General features: G+C 43.7%; 3 protein-coding genes and 1 long non-coding RNA gene across 4 annotated transcripts in view; 1 reads left to right on the top strand and 3 right to left on the bottom strand.

Annotated features, from left to right (window-relative positions):
• LOC309690783 (uncharacterized protein) overlaps positions 1-22554 on the bottom strand; it is a 152513-nt gene that overhangs the window by 42664 nt on the left and 87295 nt on the right. The window lies entirely within an intron of this gene.
• Positions 4984-6124, bottom strand: LOC309691683 (olfactory receptor 2A7-like). The gene has a single exon (XM_082509545.1). It carries the CDS (start codon positions 6076-6078, stop codon positions 5107-5109), a length of 972 nt encoding a protein of 323 aa, XP_082365671.1. The 5' UTR covers positions 6079-6124; the 3' UTR covers positions 4984-5106.
• Positions 12552-13402, top strand: LOC309690792. The gene is made up of 3 exons (XR_014271813.1): positions 12552-12584; positions 13010-13071; positions 13293-13402. It is a non-coding gene; the product is annotated as an uncharacterized lncRNA (long non-coding RNA).
• LOC309690385 (olfactory receptor 2K2-like) lies at positions 17076-20522 on the bottom strand (the record flags this gene model as incomplete). The annotated part of the gene is made up of 3 exons (XM_082507419.1): positions 17076-17179; positions 18043-18150; positions 19619-20522. 3 exons carry the CDS (start codon positions 20520-20522, stop codon positions 17076-17078), a joined length of 1116 nt encoding a protein of 371 aa, XP_082363545.1.

The raw sequence follows: 22554 nt of genomic DNA, 5'->3' as shown, positions 1-22554 counted from the left end.
TTAACTTTTAAGTCAACAAAACTGAAAGGGTGCATTTTAGCACTGCATGACGATATTATTGCTTCTCCAACGTTTTGGAAAGCTAACAAACTCAGATGAATCACAGTAATGTTAGAACACAGAAATACACAGAAATCGCTAAGCAGTAGCTTAATACTAGCGGTTAGCTGGGCACATTTTAATATATTCTTTAGCACTTAAAATTAAACATCTGCATATCAGTGATGTTACAGTACTTTAAACATAAATATCACAACTCCGACTGGTTTTGTTTTTTAAAGCAGAAAATATATTAACAGCAGTCAACTACATGTCTTTATGGTGCTAACATTCATGTAGCATCCCTCGCCCGGCTGACGCAGCTCCCCACGGCCGAATTTCACAGATTTCAGATCCTAATAAATAGCCATCTATTAACTACTAGTATGTGAAGATAAATTGTGAATTTAACTTTTATTTTAGCTTTTCTTACTGGGATCTTTCAGCTAATTTGGCGGTTGCCTGTGAGTAATGGCTTTCACAACAGGAAATGCTGACTGACAGAAAGTCATCTCCAGGCATACTCGCCTCCTAGTGGCGGGGAGGGAAAATTAGACCTCCAACCTTATTCAGCAGCACAACCTAAAAATCTGATGCGGGTTACAATAGTCTTACCTCCTCAGCCACCGGGGTGTCCCCCTTCGAAGCATCTCTGGGTTACCAACCACCTCTCTTTCCGGCCGTCGAAGGTGAGCACTTTGTCCCCTCTTTCCAGCAGCATCTACGGAGGTGTCGACGTGCCTGGAGAGCCACCCGGGCTGCCCTTCTTTGCACAGCTCAACAGAAAATATACCTTATATTTACCCTTTTAAGTATAAATAAACTTGTAAGATTCACTCTCCCATATTTATCCCTTTAACAGCTTGCTTTTAACTGTTCTTCTTTTTAAGATATTTCAACTTGAATTATATCCCTAAAAAATATATCAACTTCTTAAACATTAATACTGTCATGGTCCCCGCACCTCGCCAGCTGACAGCAGTCAGGCTCTTTGTTTTGTTTTTTCTCCTCTCTCGCCTCTGCTCTCCCTTTCTCTCTCGTCCTCTTCCACTCTCTCTTTCTCCTGCCGGCGCGGAGCTCAGTATGGGCTCCTGCTCCTGGCCCACGCACCTGGAGATGATCAGCACACCTGCCGCTGATTATGAGAATTGGAGTCCTACTTAAGATGGCGAGTCTGCTCTACTCGTCGCTGGATCGTTGAGCCATCAGCGTCAGTCGTCCTGCACTCTGCAAAGTTTGTTCGTCAGTACGTCTGAACCAGGAGATTAACTGTTTCTCTTTCTGTGTATAGATTTCCCCTGGACCTGTTTTCCTTGTGCACGGTGACTGAGAGTGAGCAAGAGTGATAGAGGAAAGGAGAGGAGCTGTGTGTGGTTGCGAGGGCTGTGTGGAAATCTCCCCTCCCTGGACTCCTGCCCCTTTCACTCCCGGACCCTGGAACCCCGGCCCCTTTTCCCCAGACACCGTTGTGTGTGTATATATATTTCACCGTGGAGAACACTGTAAATAAATTCACTTTTGATTTGAAGAAACTTGTGGTCTGCACCTGAGTCCGCTCCACTAATCGTGACAAATACTTCAACAGAGTAATGAGATCCCTCACATTTTATAATCACATTTTATGAACTTTTTGCATCTTTATCAAATGAATTAACTTCTAAGTCAACAAAACTGAAAGGGTGCATTTAGCACTACATGACGATATTACTGCTTCTCCAACGTTTTGGAAAGCTAACAAACTCAGATGAATCACAGTAATGTTAGACCACAGAAATACACAGAAATCGCTAAGCCGCCCTTCTTCGCACAGCGGATCACAATAAGCACCTGGCGGACCGTCACCAGACCCCTGCACCTGCCTACACCCCGGGACAAAAGGTTTGGCTGTGGACCCGATTTGTTCCGCTCCGGGCTGAGTCAAAGAAACTGTCTCCCACCTTCATTGGTCCGTTTGTTATAGACTCTCTGGATAACCCGGTTTCTGTCCGTCCCTGAAATATGCAGATCCATAACGTGTTTCATGTGTCTCAAGTGAAACCCTGCCTGTCCAGTCCTTTGTTACACCAAGTTTAAGTATCTCTGGGTCTTGCTCATGAGTGACGGGAGTGGGAGATCGACAGACGGATTGGTGCTGCGGCTGCAGTGATATGGATGCAATACCAGTCTGTTGAGGTGAAGAGAGAGCCAAGTGTAAAAGCGAAGCTCTTAATTTACTGGTCGATCTACGTCCTTCCCCTCCCCTATGGTCACGAGCTGAGGGTAGTGACCGAGATTACGGATACAAGCGGCAGAAATGGGCTTCCTCTGAAGGGTGGCTGGCCTTTCCCTTAGAGATAGGGTGAGAAGTTCAGTCTTCCGGGAGGGGCTCAGAGTAGAGCAGCTGCTCCTCCACATTAAGTGGAGCCAGTTGAGGTTGTTCAGGCATCCTGGGCACCTCCTGAATGAGGTGTTTCGGGCATGTCCCACCAGGAGGAGGCCCCGAGGCAGACCTGGGACATACTAGAGAGATTTTATCTCTCAGCTGCCCTGGGAATGCCTTGGTGTTCCCCCAGACAAGTTGGAGGAGGTGGCTGAGGAGGGAGGGAGGTCTGAGCTTCTCTGCTAGGGCTGCGGCCCCTGTGACCCAGCCCCGGATAAGCAGATGGATGGATGGATGATCTTTGTGGATTACAGCTCAGCTTTCTATACAATCATCCTGGATATCCTCTTCACCAAACTGGTCACTCTTGGCCTTTGACTTTCTCACCAACCGGCCCCAGACTGTAAGACTTGGCCCCTATCTGTCCTCCACTCGCATGCTGAGCATTGGCTCCCCACAAGGCTGTGTGCTGAGCCCCCTCCTGTATTGTCTCTAAACCTAAGACTGCAGTTCGACCCACAACAACATCATCATCAAGTTTGCTGACACCACATTAGTCAGACTTATCTCAAAGGGAGACGAGGCAGCCTACAGAGAGGAAGTCCTGAAGTTGACATCATAGTGTTCAGAGAAAAAACTAGCACTTACCATTATGAAAACCAAAGAGATCATTGTCGACTTCAGGTGGCACAGCACTGACTTAGGTCCCCAATACATCAACAGTGATGGTTGGAGAGGGTCCACACCTTCCGGTTTCCCAGGAAGCACAAACTGGACTCCAACCTGCTGCTGATCTTCTACTACCTGTCCATTGACAGCCTGCTGACATACTGCATCAAAGTAAGGTACGGCAGCTGACCAGATGGGAACAGAGTGAAGCTTCACAGTGTAATCAAGGCAGCACAGAAGATTATTGGCTGCCCTCTCCCCTCCTTGTCAGACATTTATTTCACCCACTGCCTCAACAGAGCAACAAACATCATCAAGGGCAGCTCCCACCCAGGCTTTGACCTGTTCGACCTGCTTCCCTCAGGGAAGCGCTACAGGTGCATCAGCACAAACACTGACAGACTTAGGAACAGTTCCTTTGCAAAAACCATGAGCACCCTGAACTAACACATGAACCGATGACACAGTTTCACCCCCCAATTCAAGCCTCTCCTCTATACACTGAATATATAACCACTACCACCACTGTGCAATATTTAATTTATGTCAAAATACCTCACTGTAAATATAGACCAACTATTTTTTCCAATATTTGTATATTTGATATTGAACTGCTCATATGTATACAGTGCCACAGAACTGTGCACCTCACCCCCCTTTCTTCTTTCCCCACATGTCTGCACTGGGTAGGAGATGCTCTCAATCTCTTTGTACATGTGTATAGTGACAATAAAAGCCATTCTAGTCAATCTGTCATGAACCTGGGTCCTTTTGACCCAGCGTTTTGTGTTTTCTATTTTTGTCATTTTGGTTCTGTTCTTCCTCGGTTAGTGTTCTTTTCTTTCTGCCCGTGTATCTCTGTGTCCAGTCTGCGTTTCTGAGTCTGTGTCATTACGTGTATGTGTTTCCTGTTTTACTTTGAAGGTCTCTGTCTTATGTCAGTGTGTTCTGTTTATGTTTCCCTTACCTCGTCAGCTGTTATGTCCCCCCAGGTATGTTTCCCTCCTGTTTCCCATCCCCTGATTACTGGTTCATTTCTGGTTTGTTTTGTTAGTTTTGCCCACTTTAAGTTTTCCAGTTTCATGTCCACCCGCACCGTTTGCTGTTTGTATTTTCTCTTGTCATTAAACTCAGGTGCACCCGAGCTGCCGCTTCCTGGTCCTAAATAATTCCCACACGGCTTGCTCCGGCAGACCGTGACAGTGTCAGTTTAGAAGGTCAAGCACAGCAGGGAGAGAACACGCCTATTGGGGAGGCCTTTGCTGGTAGTTTGTGTGTGGGATGTGGTGCTTCTTGGCCTCACCTGCTGCTGGGAAATGAGCTACCAGATCTTTTCTTTTTGCAATTGTACACATTTATTTCTTACTGTTTAACAGATTTCTCACATTATCGTGTAGAAAAACTGATTTGCACTGTAAATGTTCAGCTTCAACTTTCAATCCTTCAAACAATGGAAAAGCCATTTAATTGTACAAGTGTTAAGTAAAAACAGACTTTCATGTTTGATTAAGCAGAAATTCTAAAACTGGTCCAGTTGCTAAAACCTCTGACTGTTTCAATAAGTGTTAAAGAAAAAGAGGATAAAACTGAGAAAACTACTAAAACTGCTTCACATCCATGTGGTTGTGGATCAGATTTATAAGACAGCATAATATCAAAATAGATTGACACTCTGATAGTGCTGCCACATCTAAAACAGTTTGTCTTTTAATCCTTTTCACATGTGCAGTCTCCACGGTGCCTGTTATTTCCTTGAACAGTAATGAGAAGAAAGAGAGTGAAATTTACAGCCTTCCTACATATCAGTGGGTTTTTTTTTTTGGTAATTAGGCAGGTGACCATCAAAAATACATTTAGTGCAAAGACATCTACAAAATGTAAATCATCTGGGAAATGCAGATAAATAATAAAACGTCATATCCGCTCACATCAATAGACATGTTTTCAGACAACTCCAAATAAAACACAAATTTCAGTAAAAATTAAACATTTTTTTGGACTTATTTTAAAAAATGGATGTCAAACAATGGGTGTGACACTTAGCTGTGTGTGAAACTATTTTCTGATCGAATAAAACAAAAATTAGTTCTTTTTAAAATAACAACACTATAAATTTTTTTTCGAATTTTGGTCAGTTTGAAACCGTAAATCAGAGGATTCATAATAGGAGGAATGACAAGAAACTCTAATGCTACAAAGTTTTGAAGGGACCGAGGCAACTCTTTCGAACCCAGTCGCATACTTATAACATCAGTAAGTACTGCCACAACAAAAGTAAATAATGAGATGAGATGTGGGACACATGTTTGCATGAACTTTGCTCTGTTTTCTATAGACTTTACACATGTTTGAATGATATACATATAGGACCAAACTATAAAAACACCATGAAGCAAATAAATAATTGTTACAATATTTGCAGATATAGCATTGATTGCAGTTTGTTCTGGAAAACAAGCGAGTTGAACAATACTCCAGTTCATACAGAAGAGTCTGGAAATATACGGGCTGCATAACTTCAGTCTGGATGTTAGAAAGATATTCACAGCCATAATGCAGAAGGTTGTTAACCACAAAAAACATGCAAACCTAATGACTCTTTGCTTTGACATGATAGAGTGGTACTTCAGTGGCTGACATATGGCCACATATCTGTCATATGCCATGAGTGCAAGAATCGACAGTTCGCCGCAGACAAAAGAAAAAATCACCTTAGTCTGAATAAGGCAACCGTAATATGAGATGAGATTAACATCAGAGAGGAGATCCCAGAGAAATTTAGGGTAGAAACCTGCTGTTCCATAAAGTGCATTGATGCAAAAGACACAAAGCAGAATATACATTGATTCATGGAGGTTGCTGTCCAAGATGATGATCACAATGAGAGAAACATTTAGCAGGCAAATGATGCAGTAACACAACAAACTGAGGAAAAAGAGAACAAACCTGTGACTGACTGTTTCATTGAAACCTGAAAGAAAAAACATTGTTATTACAGAAACATTATTCATTGTGATTGAGAGATGTAAGTGAAGCTTATTCGCTCACTGTATCTGGTCTCTGTTCTCCTCTCTCCTCTATCAGGTACAGATAACAGCAACACGTGAGCTGGGATTTCAAACCAGCCAATCATTGATCTGGAATGAAAGCTCACAGCTTTGGAAGATCACAGGGGATTTAATATGTATCATGTACTAAACACATAATAAAACAAACCTGCAGGTTCTTGAAAAAGAAATATTAAAAAGTTTTACAACTTTATTTAAAAAATGCTTTCTTCATAATACTGATAGGAATTTCTTACATTTATGCCAATTAAACATAATTGTCTAGGACTTGTTGTGGTTTTTTTCTGTTTTTCGTTTGTAGTCCTTCGTAGTCCAGTCAGATCATTGTTGCTTCAGTGATAATGATCAGGCTCTCTGACGTTTGCTGAAGTCACTAGTAAGACAGTAAGAAGTTCTTGTGAATGTTGCTTTGTCTTTGCCTCTTAGTAACTCTGTGGAAAAAAAGACTTGTTTGCACCTGTTACCTGCTACTTACCTGTTACTCTGCCGCCTGCTCACTCTCTACCTTTCCTATTCCACAATGGAAAGATTCTATCCCAGGTGCTTCTCCAATTTTCTGCAGAGTGATGTAACCTTATCGTTGCACCACGATCACCCCCTTTTCCTCCAGCCCAGAAAAGAGTAAATTTAAGTTTTTTTTGCGTAAAACCATGGTCTCAGAGATCTGGTAGTATATTCTGAGTTGCTGCAGGAACCACAACCTCTGCTGGGCCTTCTTCTGGATAGAGTCTATATGTGGGGACCACTTCAGATCGCTTGAAAAGGTGGGCCCTAGGAGTCTGAAGTGATCCACGGTAAGTACTCTATTTTTAAGGATAGTTAGGGCGAGTCTGAAGGTTCACTGTCACGTCCACAGTCGGGTCCGGGTGGTTCTGACTGCAACAGTGGAACAGCTGGTCCACCTCCTGTCTGTACGTGGACTTGTCTTCATTGTGGATCAGACCAGTGATTACCAGTTTGCAAATTATGCGAACAGATCCATAGAAGATGCCATCAACGTAGCTCTCCACTCTGTGCTGAGCCACCTGGAGCAGTGGCAAAGCTACGTCCAAATGCTCTTTGTGGGTGTTCTCAGAATCTCATCTCTACTTTGTGGTTCTGTTGGCTTCATCGGGTGATGGCCTTCTGCTCGCTTTGGAACGGTTCAAAGCTGAGTTTGAAGCAGTGGGAATGAGAATCTGCACCTCCAAATCTGAGGCCACGGTCCTCAGCTGGAAAAAGGTGGAGGGCCCACTTCAAGTCAGGGACGAGTTCCTGCCCCAAGTGTCATGGCCTGGGGGATCGGCGAGATGCTGATCGGCCTTTTCTGTCTTTTTCTCTCTCTTGCGCTCTCTCTCTCTCCTCCTCTCCGTCGCCGGGGCGGAACTCATTGTGGGTTTACGCCCTCGGCCCACGCCCACGGAAAAGAACACAGCTGATGCCCATCAAGGTGAACAGCATTTAAGCCAGGAGGTGACTGCTGGTCTTCGCTGGATCGTTGTCTACCACGCGTCAGTGAAAGTCAAGCTACAGCTCAAGATAAGTCATGTGTCTTTTGTGAATATCGTTCTCATTCCTGTCTCCTTATCTACAGTGCCCCTGGATTACCTTTCCCGTGTGAATCTGTGTGTCAAGTGTGAAAAGAAGGACTGTTGTCGTGTATGTGGAGAGTTGGAGAGCGAGTGACTTCCCCCTTGGATTTCCCTTCTATTCAGCTGATTCAGGAGTCCCGCGTTTGAGTCCCCTGCATTGAACCTTAACATAACGATCCAGCCAGAATATGGAGTCAGCGGACTCTGCCGCCCAGCAGCGCGTCCTTACGGCCGAGGAGGTTTTGGAACGTCACGAACAAAGGCTGCAGCTCATCAATCAGCAGTTGACCGCTCTAACGCAGGTCCTTGCTCAGCGCGTACCCCTGGTAAGCCCAGCAGCCTCTCCTCCCTCTGTCTCCTCACAGTTACCGGCTTCTGAGCTTCCGGCACCCGGGCCTTTGGCTTCGCCTCATCCCACTCCCTGGAGCCCCCGGAGCGAGATTTGCCAACACTGGAACCCTTCGCGGGTGAGTTTCACAAATGTGCCGGCTTTCTGACCCAAAGTTTAGACAGTTGCGGAGGACATATGAAACTGACGAGGCTAAGATTGCCTTTTTTGTCCAGCTCTTACGCGGACCGGCTTTAACCTGGGCTCAAGCTGTTTTGAGAACTGACGTCAGCATACCAGGATTTTCTTGCTAAATTTAAATGTGTGATTGAGAGAGCTACTGGCGCTGATGCAGCATCTCACCATTTACTAAATCTTAAGCAGGGAAGACGAAGTATGGCGGAATACTTCATTTTGTTCTGGACGTTGGCCGAAGAGACCGGGTGGGGGCAGCCAGCATTGATAAGTACTTTGTTGAACAACGTGTGTGATGAGTTAAAGGGCGAACTAGTGATAAGAGAGTTACCTAAAACTTTGTCTGATGTGATAACGTTGTGTGTAAAGGTGGACGGGCATTTACGTGCGCGACGCAGAACTGAGGACTATGTTTCCCAGAGGTCTCTGGGACACGGCGAAGCAGCATCGGGCGGAAGCGCCACGAGTGGCGGAAGAGATTCGGAGTCGCACAACATGGAGGAGGGTGAGCAACCTATGCAGCTGGGTCGCTCTCGCCTTTCCCCTGAGGAAAGGCACCGTCGGTGGAGGGCCGGTGAGTGTTTCTATTGCAGCCGTAAGGGTCATGTTGCCAATGTTTGCACGTCTCTGCCAAAAGGCTGCAGTAGAGATGAGAATACGGGTGGGCGTGGGCTCTAGTTCACAGTCTCCTCCACGGCTCATGCCAGCAGCTAAATTAACGGTGCAGCTTCAGGTCAGCCCTCTTAAGGCTCTAATCGATTCAGGAGCGGAACAGAACTTTATTGACACTTCGCTGGCCAGACGATTAAATCTGAATTCTGAGCCTCTGCCACAGTCACTCCAAGTCACCGCCCTCAGTGGCCAGCGGCTTCCTAACATCACTCATATCACTGAGCCCGTTTTACTGACTCTCTCTGGCAATCATTCCCAGACTATACAGCTGTATGTGTTTCAAGCTCCGCTCATGCCACTAGTTCTGGGTTACCCGTGGTTGCATCAACATAACCCTGTTATCGATTGGAAAAAGGTGGGGTGGGGGGGAGGATTGTTACATGTCCTGTCTGAAAGCTGCCACCCCCTCTTCCGAACCACTAACCAATTCTTCTCTCTCCAAGCCGCCGGACCTCTCCTCCGTGCCACCCGTCTACCATGATCTCAAACAAGTGTTTTGCAAGGATAGAGCACGCTCGCTTCCTCCGCATCGGCCGTATGACTGCGGCATTGATCTTCTTCCAGGTGCACCTCTCCCTACCAGCCGCCTATACAGTCTGTCTCAGCCCGAACGTGAAAGTATAGAAAAATACATCAACGAATCACTCACCGCAGGTCTCATTCGCCCCTCGTCATCTTCTGTGGCCGCCGGATTCTTCTTCGTTGCCAAGAAAGACAAGAGCTTACGACCTTGTATTGATTATCAGGGCCTTAACAACATCTCAGTGAAGAATAAATATCCACTCACTATTTTTCACTCACTCATTCTGCCTTCGAGCTCCTTCAGGAGGCCACCATCTTCACTAAGCTGGACCTGCGCAACGCGTACCATCTGGTAAGAATAAGGGAGGGGGATGAATGGAAAACAGCCTTCAACAATCACCTTGGTCATTTTGAATATCTTGTCATGCCGTTTGGTCTCACCAATACCCCAGCTGTTTTTCAGGCCCTGGTAAACGACGTACTGCAGGACTTCATTAACCACTTCGTCTTCGTTTATCTGGATGACATCCTCATTTTCTCTCATTCTGTCTCTGAACACAAACACCATGTCAGGCAGGTCCTCCACCTCCTCCCGGAAAACCGTCTCTTCGTGAAGGGGGAAAAATGTGAGTTTTATGCTTCCACAGTCTCTTTCCTGGGCTATGTCATTGAACAAGGTAACCTGAGAGCGGACCCCTCCAAAGTTCAGGCTGTGTTAAACTGGCCCACTCCATCCCATCGCAAGCAGCTTCAGAGTTTCTTGGGTTTCGCTAACTTTTATCGCCGTTTCCGCAACTATAGCCAGCTCGCTCTACCCCTGACTCGTCTCACCTCACCTCACCCAAGGTCCCCTTCCACTGGGATGAACCGGCTCGCCAGGCTTTCTCTTGCCTGAAGGAGCGCTTTGCCTCTGCACCCATCCTCATCCAACCCGATCTCAGTCAACCCTTCGTCGTGGAGGTGGACACAGGAGTGCGGGCAGTGCTCTCCCAGCAACAAGGTGGTAAGCTTCATCCTTGTGCTTACTTCTGATACTTATGATGTGGGGAACTGAGAGCCATTGGCCATCAAGCTGGCCCTAGAAGAGTGGCGTCACTGGTTAGAGGGAGCTGCCCAACCGTTCGTGGTTTGGACGGACCACAAAAACTTGGAATACATCCGGTCCGCGAAACGACTCAACGCCAGGCAAGCTAGGTGGGCTCTGTTTCTCACCAGATTCCAATTCACAATCACCTACAGACCCGGCTCTCGTAATGTCAAACCCGATTCCCTCTCACGCCAATTTGCCACCTCCGAAGACGCTGCCCAGGATCCCCATTCTTCCTTCCACGTGTGTTGTCGGGGCAAAAACCTGGGAGATTGAGTCAGCTATTCGAGAGGCCCAACAAACGGAACCGGACCTTGGTGCGGGTCCCCCGGGCCTACTCTTTGTTCCCTCTACTGTCAGATCACGAGTTTTGCATTGGGCTCACACGGCCAAGTTCACCTGCCACCCTGGGGTCCACCGCACCATTACCTTCCTCCAACGCTTCGCCTGGTCGCCGTCCTTAGCTAAGGACGTCCGCGAATACATTGCTGCCTGTCCTACATGCGCTCAAAACAAGAGCGTCAATCAGCCATCTTCCGGCCTTCTCCAACCCCTACCGACCCCTGGCCGCCCGTGGTCACACATTGCAATGGACTTCATCACGGGCCTCCCTTCCTCATCAGGTAACTCAGTCATCCTTACTATCATTGATCGTTTTTCGAAAGCTGCTCACTTTGTCCCCCTCCCCAAGCTCCCCAGTGCTTTAGAAATAGCTCGACTCCTGACTAACCATGTCTTTCGCCTTCACGGAATCCCCACGGACATCGACAGGGGGCTGCAGTTCACATCACGGGTCTGGAAAGAATTCTGCAATGCCCTCGAAGCGCAGGTCAGTCTCTCCTCTGGTTTCCACCCTCAGACTAACGGCCAGATGGAACGGGCCAATCAGGAACGGGCCAATCAGGAACTTGAGGCGGCCCTCCGGTGCTTGGCATCCACCAATCAGACAACTTGGAGTGAGCAACTCCCATGGGTTGAGTATGCCCACAATAGTGTAACAGGTATTACAATTAAATAATATGAGATACGCATTAAATTATTGTCTTGACAACTTTGGACTAGTATCAGGAAGTTCTAGGTAAGACTATGGAGCCTTGAAAGGATCAGCAGAGAAGGAACCACACAATGATAGATAAGATGTGATTTGAATAGAAACTGTATTGAAAGTTGTAAAGTTTACAAACCCTGCCTGTCTAAAGCTGGCTTCCTACAGTGCACAAACGCACATTAAAGGGCTCAAAAATAAAATCATAACCAAACATCCTCTTTAAGGAAATTCTCCAAAGAGTTTCAATTAAAGAGCTTCCGCTCCTGTTGCTCAGTCCACTTCTCTTTGGAAAGAGAAATTAGAGTTCCTTGTGTGTGTGTGTGTGTGTGTGTGTGTGTGTGTGTGTGTGTGTGTGTGTGTGTGTGTGTGTGTGTTTCTGTCCACTGGTTCTAACACTACACAGATTTTTAAAGTGTTAGTCTTATCTGTGTCAAGGAATGTAGTTATAGTCCTGAGGTTCGCTGAAGATGGATCCCACGGCTGGCCACACCGTACTCTGGTCCGTCTACAGTCACTCTCTTGGGATTGGCTCGCCACTGAACCCACAGGGTTCAGATCTCGAATGATCCAGTCCTGGTCAAAAACCAATCTATGCACACAGTTCAGAGTGCATACATTACTATTTTATCTATGCTTCTTCCATCACTCATCTTTCAGTCAAGTATTGCTCAAGTATAACAAATTATTTTAGTTATACAATGTCTCAACCATCATGAAATAACTTGAGTTACATCAGGGGCAATTTTAGCCCAATTTTGGGGGTGCTTCAGCAGCCCCAAAATGAATCAAAGCACCCCCAAAGATTTCTTTCTTTTTTTTTGACAATATTTGCTTTTTGTGTGACACACTACTAAAAATATAAAAAGCATACAGTACTGTACTTGTTTGAGACGTAACATTGTAACAACAAAAGTATAGATAACCCCTCCTCCCAAAATGGTTTGTTCCAGCTCGCCTCTCCCCTACTCTGGCTCTAGCGCTCTTGCTGCCAGAGCGATGGTGGCTGAGACGCAGCGGAGCGGAGGTGTAAGTGCCTGGCTTAAAACAGGACATATTAGCTGCATTTATCCTTCAGTTACTCTTTATATAGTTAGGTAGGAGTCAGACCATGTTTCTTTTTAGCTGAAAAGCATTACACCCAGGTAACCTGCAGTGTTAAAAACGTTTTTTCCGACAATGTTTGCTACCCTACAATCCGTCCTGCTCTGTAGTCAATTCAGCGACATTTGACCGTCCTGTTGCCCCCATTGAAATGTATACAGCTTATTTAAAATCTAAAACTTAAAATTGTCCGTAGCGTACTGTTGTTACCACTGTCCTGTTTGAAATGGATATTAACTAGCTAACTGACTGAATGCCCATTAACCTTATAACTCCTGTTGTGTGTGTGTGTGTGTGTGTGTGTGTGTGTGTGTGTGTGTGTGTGTGTGTGTGTGTGTGTTTGTGTACAGAGAGACAGCCAGGTTCATAATGGATATAAGGAAGTTTTTTCAAAAAAAGGAGCCACATTCAGGTAAAAGTGTAAGATCAAATGATCCGTCAATCAAGAACAATGTTGGATCAGTGTTTCAATGTTTATATCTTTTATTAGATGTTCATGTGGTTTGGTTATTTGCCTTTTGGTTGAAAGTACACTGAGGGAGGACTTTTTGTTTGTGATCTTAATAGAATTTTTTTCATATTAATGTAACTTTTCATCTAATTGAATACAATCTATTTGTGTATGATTGTCAGTCTAAAGAGGGAGAGAGGAAAGAGGGGAACGTGAGGAGAAAGTACAAGGTCAGGAAGAACCACGTAAGAAAACAGACAGGGAACAGTGACAGGCAATATAGAAACTGTTAAACTGACAAAGAGAAAAAACCTGATTTTACTCATACAATCTGGAAGTTGTGTTCTCCCTATAATAAAGCTGCTATACAGAATCTGCAAAACAAACTGGGTTGAAACATTTTTGACCCTCTTTAACAACATTCCAACATAACATTGTAATTGATTGGGGAGATTAAAATTAATGATATATTTTTATGTGGTTCAGCCACAACTCTACTGAAACCTCAGCCAGTAATAGGTAGGCCAACTTTTGGACCGTCCAGTTGTCTGTATGACTGCCGCAGTATGTACTAGAGATGGACCGATCCGATATTACGTATCGGTATCGGTCCGATACTGACCTAAATTACTGGATCGGATATCGGAGAAAAATAAAAAATGTAATCCGATCCATTAAATATCACGAAAGCACCTCACAAAACTTGCAACACGCCGTAACTCACCTCAGGTTAGCACGTCGGAGCAATATGCATCACGTGATAGAGCGGCTGTGGCATGCGGGACCTGTCGGTGGTCTGGATAGCATTTGGAGCTTCGCTAGCAACCTGGCATTTCATCTCCGACAAAGTTATCCCGAGAGAAGTAAAGCAAGTGTGTAAGTCCATCTCTGAATGTTTGTAAAGCATTCCTGCGTTAAGCTTAACGAGCGACTGCCTCTCGCTCTCCGGCTGCTACTTCAATCGTGAAACTGCTTAAATGATCAGCTGATCGGCTTTTCTGTAGCGAGTCTCTCTTGTTTGTTTTTGGCCCACTTTGCACCAGAAAGAGGAAACCAGCGGCTGAACAACAGCAGCACGTTTAAGCTTGATAAGCTGTTGTTAGAATTTATTTAATATTTCTTTCTACACCAGGATCTTTTTCTACGTAGCTGACGCTGGTAACTGTGCAGGGGCGGATCTAGCAAAGTTTAGCCAGGGGGGCCGATAGGGCATTAACAGGGAAAAGGGGGCACAAAGACATACTTTTCTTTCTTATTCTCATTTAAAATGTCTAGCTTTTAATAAATAATTATCTGACACCCAAAGTTTTAATTTGATGTAAAACGAATAGAAGTCAATTACTGTATATAGTGACTATTAAGTCTAATATATATACCCTAGTAAGCTATAGTACTTTTTCCTTTGGGAAGGTACCATCTGTGCAGTCTGCAATTTTGTTGAAGAAAGATGTTGAATCTATTTAATATTTCTTGAAAAATAATTGATTTCTGTGCATTTTTTTTCACACTGCATCAAATTAAGGTTGATTACGTCGATTAAGCATCATGAGGTGGAGCGTGAGGGGTGGTTCCCTATTTTTTATTTATTTATTTTTGTTGTTGCTGGGAGTTGGAACCCTATTAGTTAGGTTGCTTAATATTTACGCTAAGTACTCTTTAAAATACCAGAATAGGGAGAATGGTGTAGGTCTAAGTTTATTAGATTGATCAGTATTGCTGAACTATGAAATATTTTTTTTGTATACAGGTATAACAGAATAGCTTTAGTGTAGTTGTTGTTTTAAACTTGAGTATGAACTTGCAGACTTGCAAAATGCAGCAAGATATAAAAAAAAAACAGTTTTGTTGATTAAAAAACACTATATCGGATTCATATCGGTATCGGCAGATATCCAAAATTATGATATCGGTATCGGTATCGGACATAAAAAAGTGGTATCGTGCCATCTCTAGTATGTACATCACATTTGCACACTATCAGAAACTGCCAAAGAGCCCTGGTGGAGTGAGGAGCTGTAAAGAGAAGCAGAGTGCTCTGTTTATATTCTAAAAATGTTTTAAGCTAGCTTGTTTCAAAGATTCTGTACAGCAGCTTTAAATGTTTTCCAAAAGCACACATACACTTAACTTATCAGTGTTTCTCAAACTTTTTACAGTGTGTACCACCTGATAAAAATGTCAAGCTCTCCTAAGTACCACTATGAAAGCACGAAACTCATAAATCTTACAACACAAAATTAGTATTATTAAATTAGTAAAATTAGGGTCTGCAATAAAGATTTTTTTCATACATTGTATAAATTCTACCACAGGCAAAGTTGCCTCCATTTTTATAGTTTTTATTAATATTTTGTAATAATTTATTTGCAATAATTCTGTTTTGGGAGTGTTTTTTGTGTATCTGTATTATATTATACATACACATTAAAAGTGAATCTCTGTCCGAAAAATGCACTCAGTTTACTTTTTACTCACTATGAGCATCATTCATAATTCTCCCCACGTAATTAAGGTTAGGATATGTATTTTTTCTATTCCAATCCATTCTTCTTTTGCAGCATTTAAATAAGCTTGATCAGATTTCATGGTTTTGTTACAGACTTTTCAAAAAAGTGTTTTGCTTTTCTTTCACAAATGTGGGATTAAATTGTGTTAAAATGTACAAAACAGTGATGTCATGTTTTGTGACGAGGACCCAGGTACAGAGAGACTTGATGAATTTAAGAATCTTATATTAATAAAGAAATTTGCAGACTTGCACAGAGATGGTAAAATTATGATGACTGATAAAGGAGACGAAGACAACAGACGATGAGGACAGGGAGGAACAGGGGTTTAAATGCACCAAAGTGACAGTCAGAGAGAACTCGGGACAATATTTAAGGATGCAGGGACTGACAGAGACAGGTTTATCTTGCCTGGCTGGGCAGCTCTCTGGGTGCTCAGCACCCCCAAATCTCTGATCCTAGAATCGCCCCTGAGTTACATCATGCAAGGTTTTAGCGCAACAGAAAATATACCTTATATTTACCCTTTTAAGAATAAATAAACTTGTAAGATTCACTCTCCCATATTTATCCCTTTAACAGCTCGCTTTTAACTGTTCTTCTTTTTAAGATATTTCAACTTGAATTATTTCTCAGAAAAATATATCAACTTCTTAAAACATTAATACTTCAACAGAGTAATGAGATCCCTCACATTTTATAATCACATTTTATGAACTTTTTGCACCTTTATCAAATGAATTAACTTCTAAGTCAACAAAACTGAAAGGGTGCATTTTAGCACTGCATGACGATATTATTGCTTCTCCAACGTTTTGGAAAGCTAACAAACAGATGAATCACAGTAATGTTAGACCACAGAAATACACAGAAATGGCTAAGCAGTAGCTTAATCCTAGCGGTTAGCTGGGCACATTTTAATATATTCTTTAGCACTTAAAATTAAACATCTGCACATCAGTGATGTTACAGTACTTTAAACATAAATATCACAACTCCGACTGGTTTTGTTTTTTAAAGCAGAAAATATATTAACAGCAGTCAACTACATGTCTTTATGGTGCTAACATTCATGTAGCATCCCTTACCGGAGCTCGTAGTGAGATAGCTCGCCCGGCTGAAGCAGCTCCCCCCGGCCGAATTTCACAGATGTCAGATCCTAATAAATAGCCATCTATTAACTACTAGTGAGTAGTTAATAGATGGCTGTGAGTAACGGCTTTCACAACAGGAAACGTTGACTGACAGAAAGTCATCTCAAGGCATACTCGCCTCCTAGTGGCTGGGAGGGAAAATTACACCTTATTCAGCAGCACAACCCACAAATCTGATGTGGGTTACAATAGTCTTACCTCCTCAGCCACCGGGGTGTCCCCCTTCGAAGCATCTCTGGGCTACCAACCACCTCTCTTTCCGGCCGTCGAAGGTAAGCACTTTGTCCCCTCTTTCCAGCAGCATCTAAGGAGGTGTCGACGTGCCTGGAGAGCCACCCGGGCCGCCCTTCTTCGCACAGCTGATCGCAATAAGCACCTGGTGGACCGTCACCGGACCCCCGCACATGCCTACAACCCGGGACAAAAGGTTTGGCTGTGGACCCGATTTGTTCCGCTCCAAGCTGAGTTAAAGAAACTGTCTCCCACCTTCATTGGTCCGTTTGTTATAGACTTTCTGGTTAACCCGGTTTCTGTCCATCCCGAAATATGCAGATCCATAACGTGTTTCATGTGTCTCAAGTGAAACCCTGCCTGTCCAGTCCTTTGTTACACCAAGTTTAAGTATCTCGGGATCTTGTTCATGAGTGACGGGAGTGGGAGATCGACAGACGGATTGGTGCTGCGGCTGCAGTGATATGGATGCAATACCAGTCTGTTGAGGTGAAGAGAGAGCCAAGTGTAAAAGCGAAGCTCTCAATTTACTGGTCGATTTACGTCCCTCCCCTCTGGTCACGAGCTGTGGGTAGTGACCGAAAGAACGAGATTTCGGATACAAGCGGCAGAAATGTGCTTCCTCCGAAGGATGGCTGGCCTCTCTCTTAGAGATAGGGTGAGAAGTTCAGTCCACTCAAAGCGCTTTACACAACTTTTGCATTCACCCATTCGCACAAGCACATTTTTCTAAGTGCTTTTATAGCTAACATTCACACGCATTCATACTCCGATGGATGCATCGGAGAGCAATTTGGGGTTAGTATCTTGCCCAAGGATATTTGGCATGTAGACTAGGGGAAGCCAGGAATCGAACCACCAACCTTCCGATCTGCTCTACCACCTGAGCTACAGCCACCCCCAGTTGACATCATAGTGTTCAGAGAAAAAACAAGCACTGACCATTATGAAAATCAAAGAGATCATTGTCGACTTCAGGTGGCACAGCACTGACTTAGGCCCCCGATACATCAACAGTGATGGTTGGAGAGGGTCCACACCTTCCGGTTTCCCAGGAAGCACAAACTGGACTCCAACCTGCTGCTGATCTTCTACTGCTCGTCCATTGACAGCCTGCTTACATACTGCATCAAAGTAAGGTACGGCAGCTGACCAGATGGGAACAGAGTGAAGCTTCACAGTGTAATCAAGGCAGCACAGAAGATTATTGGCTGCCCTCTCTCCTCCTTGTCAGACATTTATTTCACCCGCTGCCTCAACAGAGCAACAAACATCATCAAGGGCAGCTCCCACCCAGGTTTTGACCTGTTCGACCTGCTTCCCTCAGGGAAGCGCTACAGGTGCATCAGCACAAACACTGATAGACTTAGGAACAGTTCCTTTGCAAAAGCCATGAGCACCCTGAACTCACACATGAATCGACGACACAGTTTCCCCCCCCAATTCAAGCCTCTCCTCTATACACAGAATATACAACCACTACCACCACTGTGCAATATTTAATTTATGTCAAAATACCTCACTGTAAATATAGACTATTTATTTTTTCCAATATTTGTATATTTGATATTGAACTGCTCATATGTATACAGTGCCACAGAACTGTGCACCTCACCCCCCTTTCTTCTTTCCCCACATGTCTGCACTGGGTAGGAGATGCTCTGAATCTCTTTGTACATGTGTATAGTGACAATAAAAGCCATTCTAGTCAATCTGTCATGAATCTGGGTCCTTTTGACCCAGCGTTTTGTGTTTTCTATTATTGTAATTTTGGTTCTGTTCTTCCTCGGTTAGTGTTCTTTTCTTTCTGCCCGTGTATCTCTGTGTCCAGTCTGCGTTTCTGAGTCTGTGTCATTACGTGTATGTGTTTCCTGTTTTACTTTGAAGGTCTCTGTCTTATGTCAGTGTGTTCTATTTACGTTTCCCTTACCTCGTCAGCTGTTATGTCCCCCAGGTGTGTTTCCCTCCTGTTTCTCAACCCCTGATTACTGGTATGTGTATTTATAGTGTGTGTTTGATTAAGCAGAAATTCTAAAACTGGTCCAGTTGCTAAAACCTCTGACTGTTTCAATAAGTGTTAAAGAAAAAGAGGATAAAACTGAGAAAACTACTAAAACTGCTTCACATCCATGTGGTTGTGGATCAGATTTATAAGACAGCATAATATCAAAATAGATTGACACTCTGATAGTGCTGCCACATCTAAAACAGTTTGTCTTTTAATCCTTTTCACATGTGCAGTCTCCATGGTGCCTGTTATTTCCTTGAACAGTAATGAGAAGAAAGAGAGTGAAATTTACAGCCTTCCTACATATCAGTGGGGTTTTTTTTTGGTAATTAGGCAGGTGACCATCAAAAATACATTTAGTGCAAAGACATCTACAAAATGTAAATCATCTGGGAAATGCAGATAAATAATAAAACGTCATATCCGCTCACATCAATAGACATGTTTTCAGACAACTCCAAATAAAACACAAATTTCAGTAAAAATTAAACATTTTTTTGGACTTATTTTAAAATGGATGTCAAACAATGGGTGTGACACTTAGCTGTGTGTGAAACTATTTTCTGATCGAATAAAACAAAAATTAGTTCTTTTTAAAATAACAACACTATAAATTTTTTTTCGAATTTTGGTCAGTTTGAAACCGTAAATCAGAGGATTCATAATAGGAGGAATGACAAGAAACTCTAATGCTACAAAGTTTTGAAGGGTCCGAGGCAATTCTTTCGAACCCAGTCGCATACTTATAATATCAGTAAGTATTGCCACAACAAAAGTAAATAATGAGATGAGATGTGGGACACATGTTTGCATGAACTTTGCCCTGTTTTCTATAGACTTTACACATGTTTGAATGATATACATATAGGACCAAACTATAAAAACACCATGAAGCAAATAAATAATTATTGTAATATTTGCAAATATGCCATTAACTATAGTTTGTGCTGGAAAACAAGCGAGTTGAACAATACTCCAGTTCACACAGAAGAGTCTGGAAATATACGGGCTGCATAACTTCAGTCTGGATGTTAGAAAGACATTCACAGCCACAATGCAGAAATTTGTGAACCACAAAAAACATGCAAACCTAATGACTATTTGCTTTGACATGATAGAGTGGTACTTCAGGGGCTTACATATGGCCACATATCTGTCATATGCCATGAGTGCAAGAATCGACAGTTCACCGCAGACAAAAGAATAAATCACCTGAGACTGAATAAGGCAACCGTAATATGAGATGAGATGAACATCAGAGAGGAGAGCCCAGAGAAATTTGGGAAAGAAACCTGCTGTTCCATAAAGTGCATTGATGCAAACGACACAGAGTAGAATATACATTGATTCATGGAGGTTGCTGTCCAAGATGATGATCACAATGAGAGAAACATTTAGCAGGCAAATGATGCAGTAACACAACAAACTGAGGAAAAAGAGAACAAACCTGTGACTGACTGTTTCATTGAAACCTGAAAGAAAAAACATTGTTATTACAGAAACATTATTCATTGTGATTGAGAGACCTAAGTGAAGCCTAGTCTCTCACTGTATCTGTTCTCCTCTCTCCTCTATCAGGTACAGATAACAGCAACGTGAGCTGGGATTTCAAACCAGCCAATCATTGATCTGGAATGAAAGCTCACAGCTTTGGAAGATCACAAGGGATTTAACTCTTTAAAACCGGTGGGAGCGGGCACGCTCTGTTTTGCATAACTATTTTTAAATCCCGGTATCACTGCAACCACGTAAGGTAGCGCAATAAATTTTTTTGCATATGAAACCGGAGGAGTTGTACTTACATCTTATGCCATCAGCTTGTCCTAGGTCACGGTTTCCTTCCACATATAGCTTTGCAAAAAACTGCATTTCCTACGTTGGAATAGACGTCAGCGCGAACTTTCGCATGCCCGCCATTACCTTCCCGAAATCAGAAGTGACGTCATTCTCGCGGAAATGTACTTTTTTACCATCAGGGCCTCATGAGCCTATACTGGTGTTTTTAAAAGTTATCTTTGACTTTATGACTTTCTGTGTTGTTTCTCGAATGCTTAGGACTCATATTGCACTGTTGGACATAGTTTATTTTGATGCATATGCTGCTGTTTTGTAAATTTACACTATAATATTTATTTTCGTTTTTCCTGCAGTATATAAAAACTGGTGTATTTCAAAAATAAAACTATGAAGACACTCAAAATAAATTTCCCATGGCGGGAAACTATTTTGTGCAAATTTTTTGTATTTAAAGTTTTGAGGGATAAGCCTCTTAAACTTCTCTAACTAGAAATATATGTTAAAAAAAACAAAAACGATTTTCAATTTTTTTGTAGTTTATTGCACCTTTTGCAATTTATGTAATTACTATGCACATAATGCATACATATCATTACAATTTGGGCTATAATGGTTGTATTGATGTATAGCAACTTGAAATGCTCCCACAAATGGCACTACAACTTGTAAAAATATAATATAAGCTCTGGCGGACTTGGTTCTATGTTAAGTCTTAAAGGGTTAATATGTATCATGTACTAAACACATAATATAACGCACCTGCAGGTTCTTGAAAAAGAATTATTAAAAAGTTTTACAACTTTATTAAAAAAATGCTTTCTTCATAATACTGTTAGGAATTTCTTACATTTATGCCATCCATCCATCTTCATCCGCTTTATCCGAGGCCGGGTCACAGGGGGCAGCAGCCTAAGCAGAGAGGCCCAGACCTCCCTCTCCCCAGCCACCTCCTCCAGCTTATCCGGGGGAACACCAAGGCGTTCCCAGGCCAGCTGAGAGATATAATCTCTCCAGCGTGTCCTGGGTCTGCCCCGGGGCCTCCTCCCGGTGGGACATGCCTGGAACACCTCACCCAGGAGGCGCCCAGGAGGCATCCTTGTCAGATGCCCGAACCACCTCAGCTGGCTCCTTTCGATGTGGAGCAGCAGCTCTACTCTGAGCCCCTCCCAGATGGCCGAACTTCTCACCCTATCTCTAAGGGAGAGGCCAGCCACACTTCGGAGGAAGCTCATTTCTGCCACTTGTATCCGCGATCTCGTTCTTTCGGTCACTACCCACAGCTCGTGGCCAATACGGGAGGGTAGGGACGTAGATCGACCGGTAAATTGAGAGCTTCACTTTTACACTCAGCTCTCTCTTCACCATGACGGACCGGTGCAGCGTCCGCATTACTGCAGCTGCAGCCCCAATCCGTCTGTTGATCTCCGGCTCCCTTCTCCCATCACTCGCGAACAACACCCCGAGATACTTGAACTCCTCCACTTGGGGCAGGAACTCATCCCCGACCCGGAGTGGGCCCTCCACCCTTTTCCGGCTGAGAACCATGGCCTCAGATTTGGAGCTGCTGATGCTCATTCCCGCTGCTTCACGCTCGGCTGCGAACCGTTCCAGTGCGAGCTGGAGGCCCCCACCTGATGAAGCCAACAGAACCACATCATCCGCAAAAAGCAGAGATGAGATTCTTAGGCCACCAAACTGTAAGCCCTCCTCCACTTGGCTGCGCCTAGAAATCCTGTCCATAAAAATT

Source organism: Aulonocara stuartgranti (genome assembly GCF_965226115.1).
Source record: "Aulonocara stuartgranti genome assembly, chromosome: 16".
Classification (NCBI taxonomy): domain Eukaryota; kingdom Metazoa; phylum Chordata; class Actinopteri; order Cichliformes; family Cichlidae; genus Aulonocara; species Aulonocara stuartgranti.
The sequence above is the reverse complement of the archived record's forward strand: the minus strand, read 5'-3'. Positions and strand labels throughout refer to the sequence as shown.

Excerpts from the sequence above, each read along its gene's own strand:
- LOC309691683 (XM_082509545.1), bottom strand. The coding sequence starts at position 6,078 with ATGAATAATGTTTCTGTAATAACAATGTTTTTTCTTTCAGGTTTCAAT.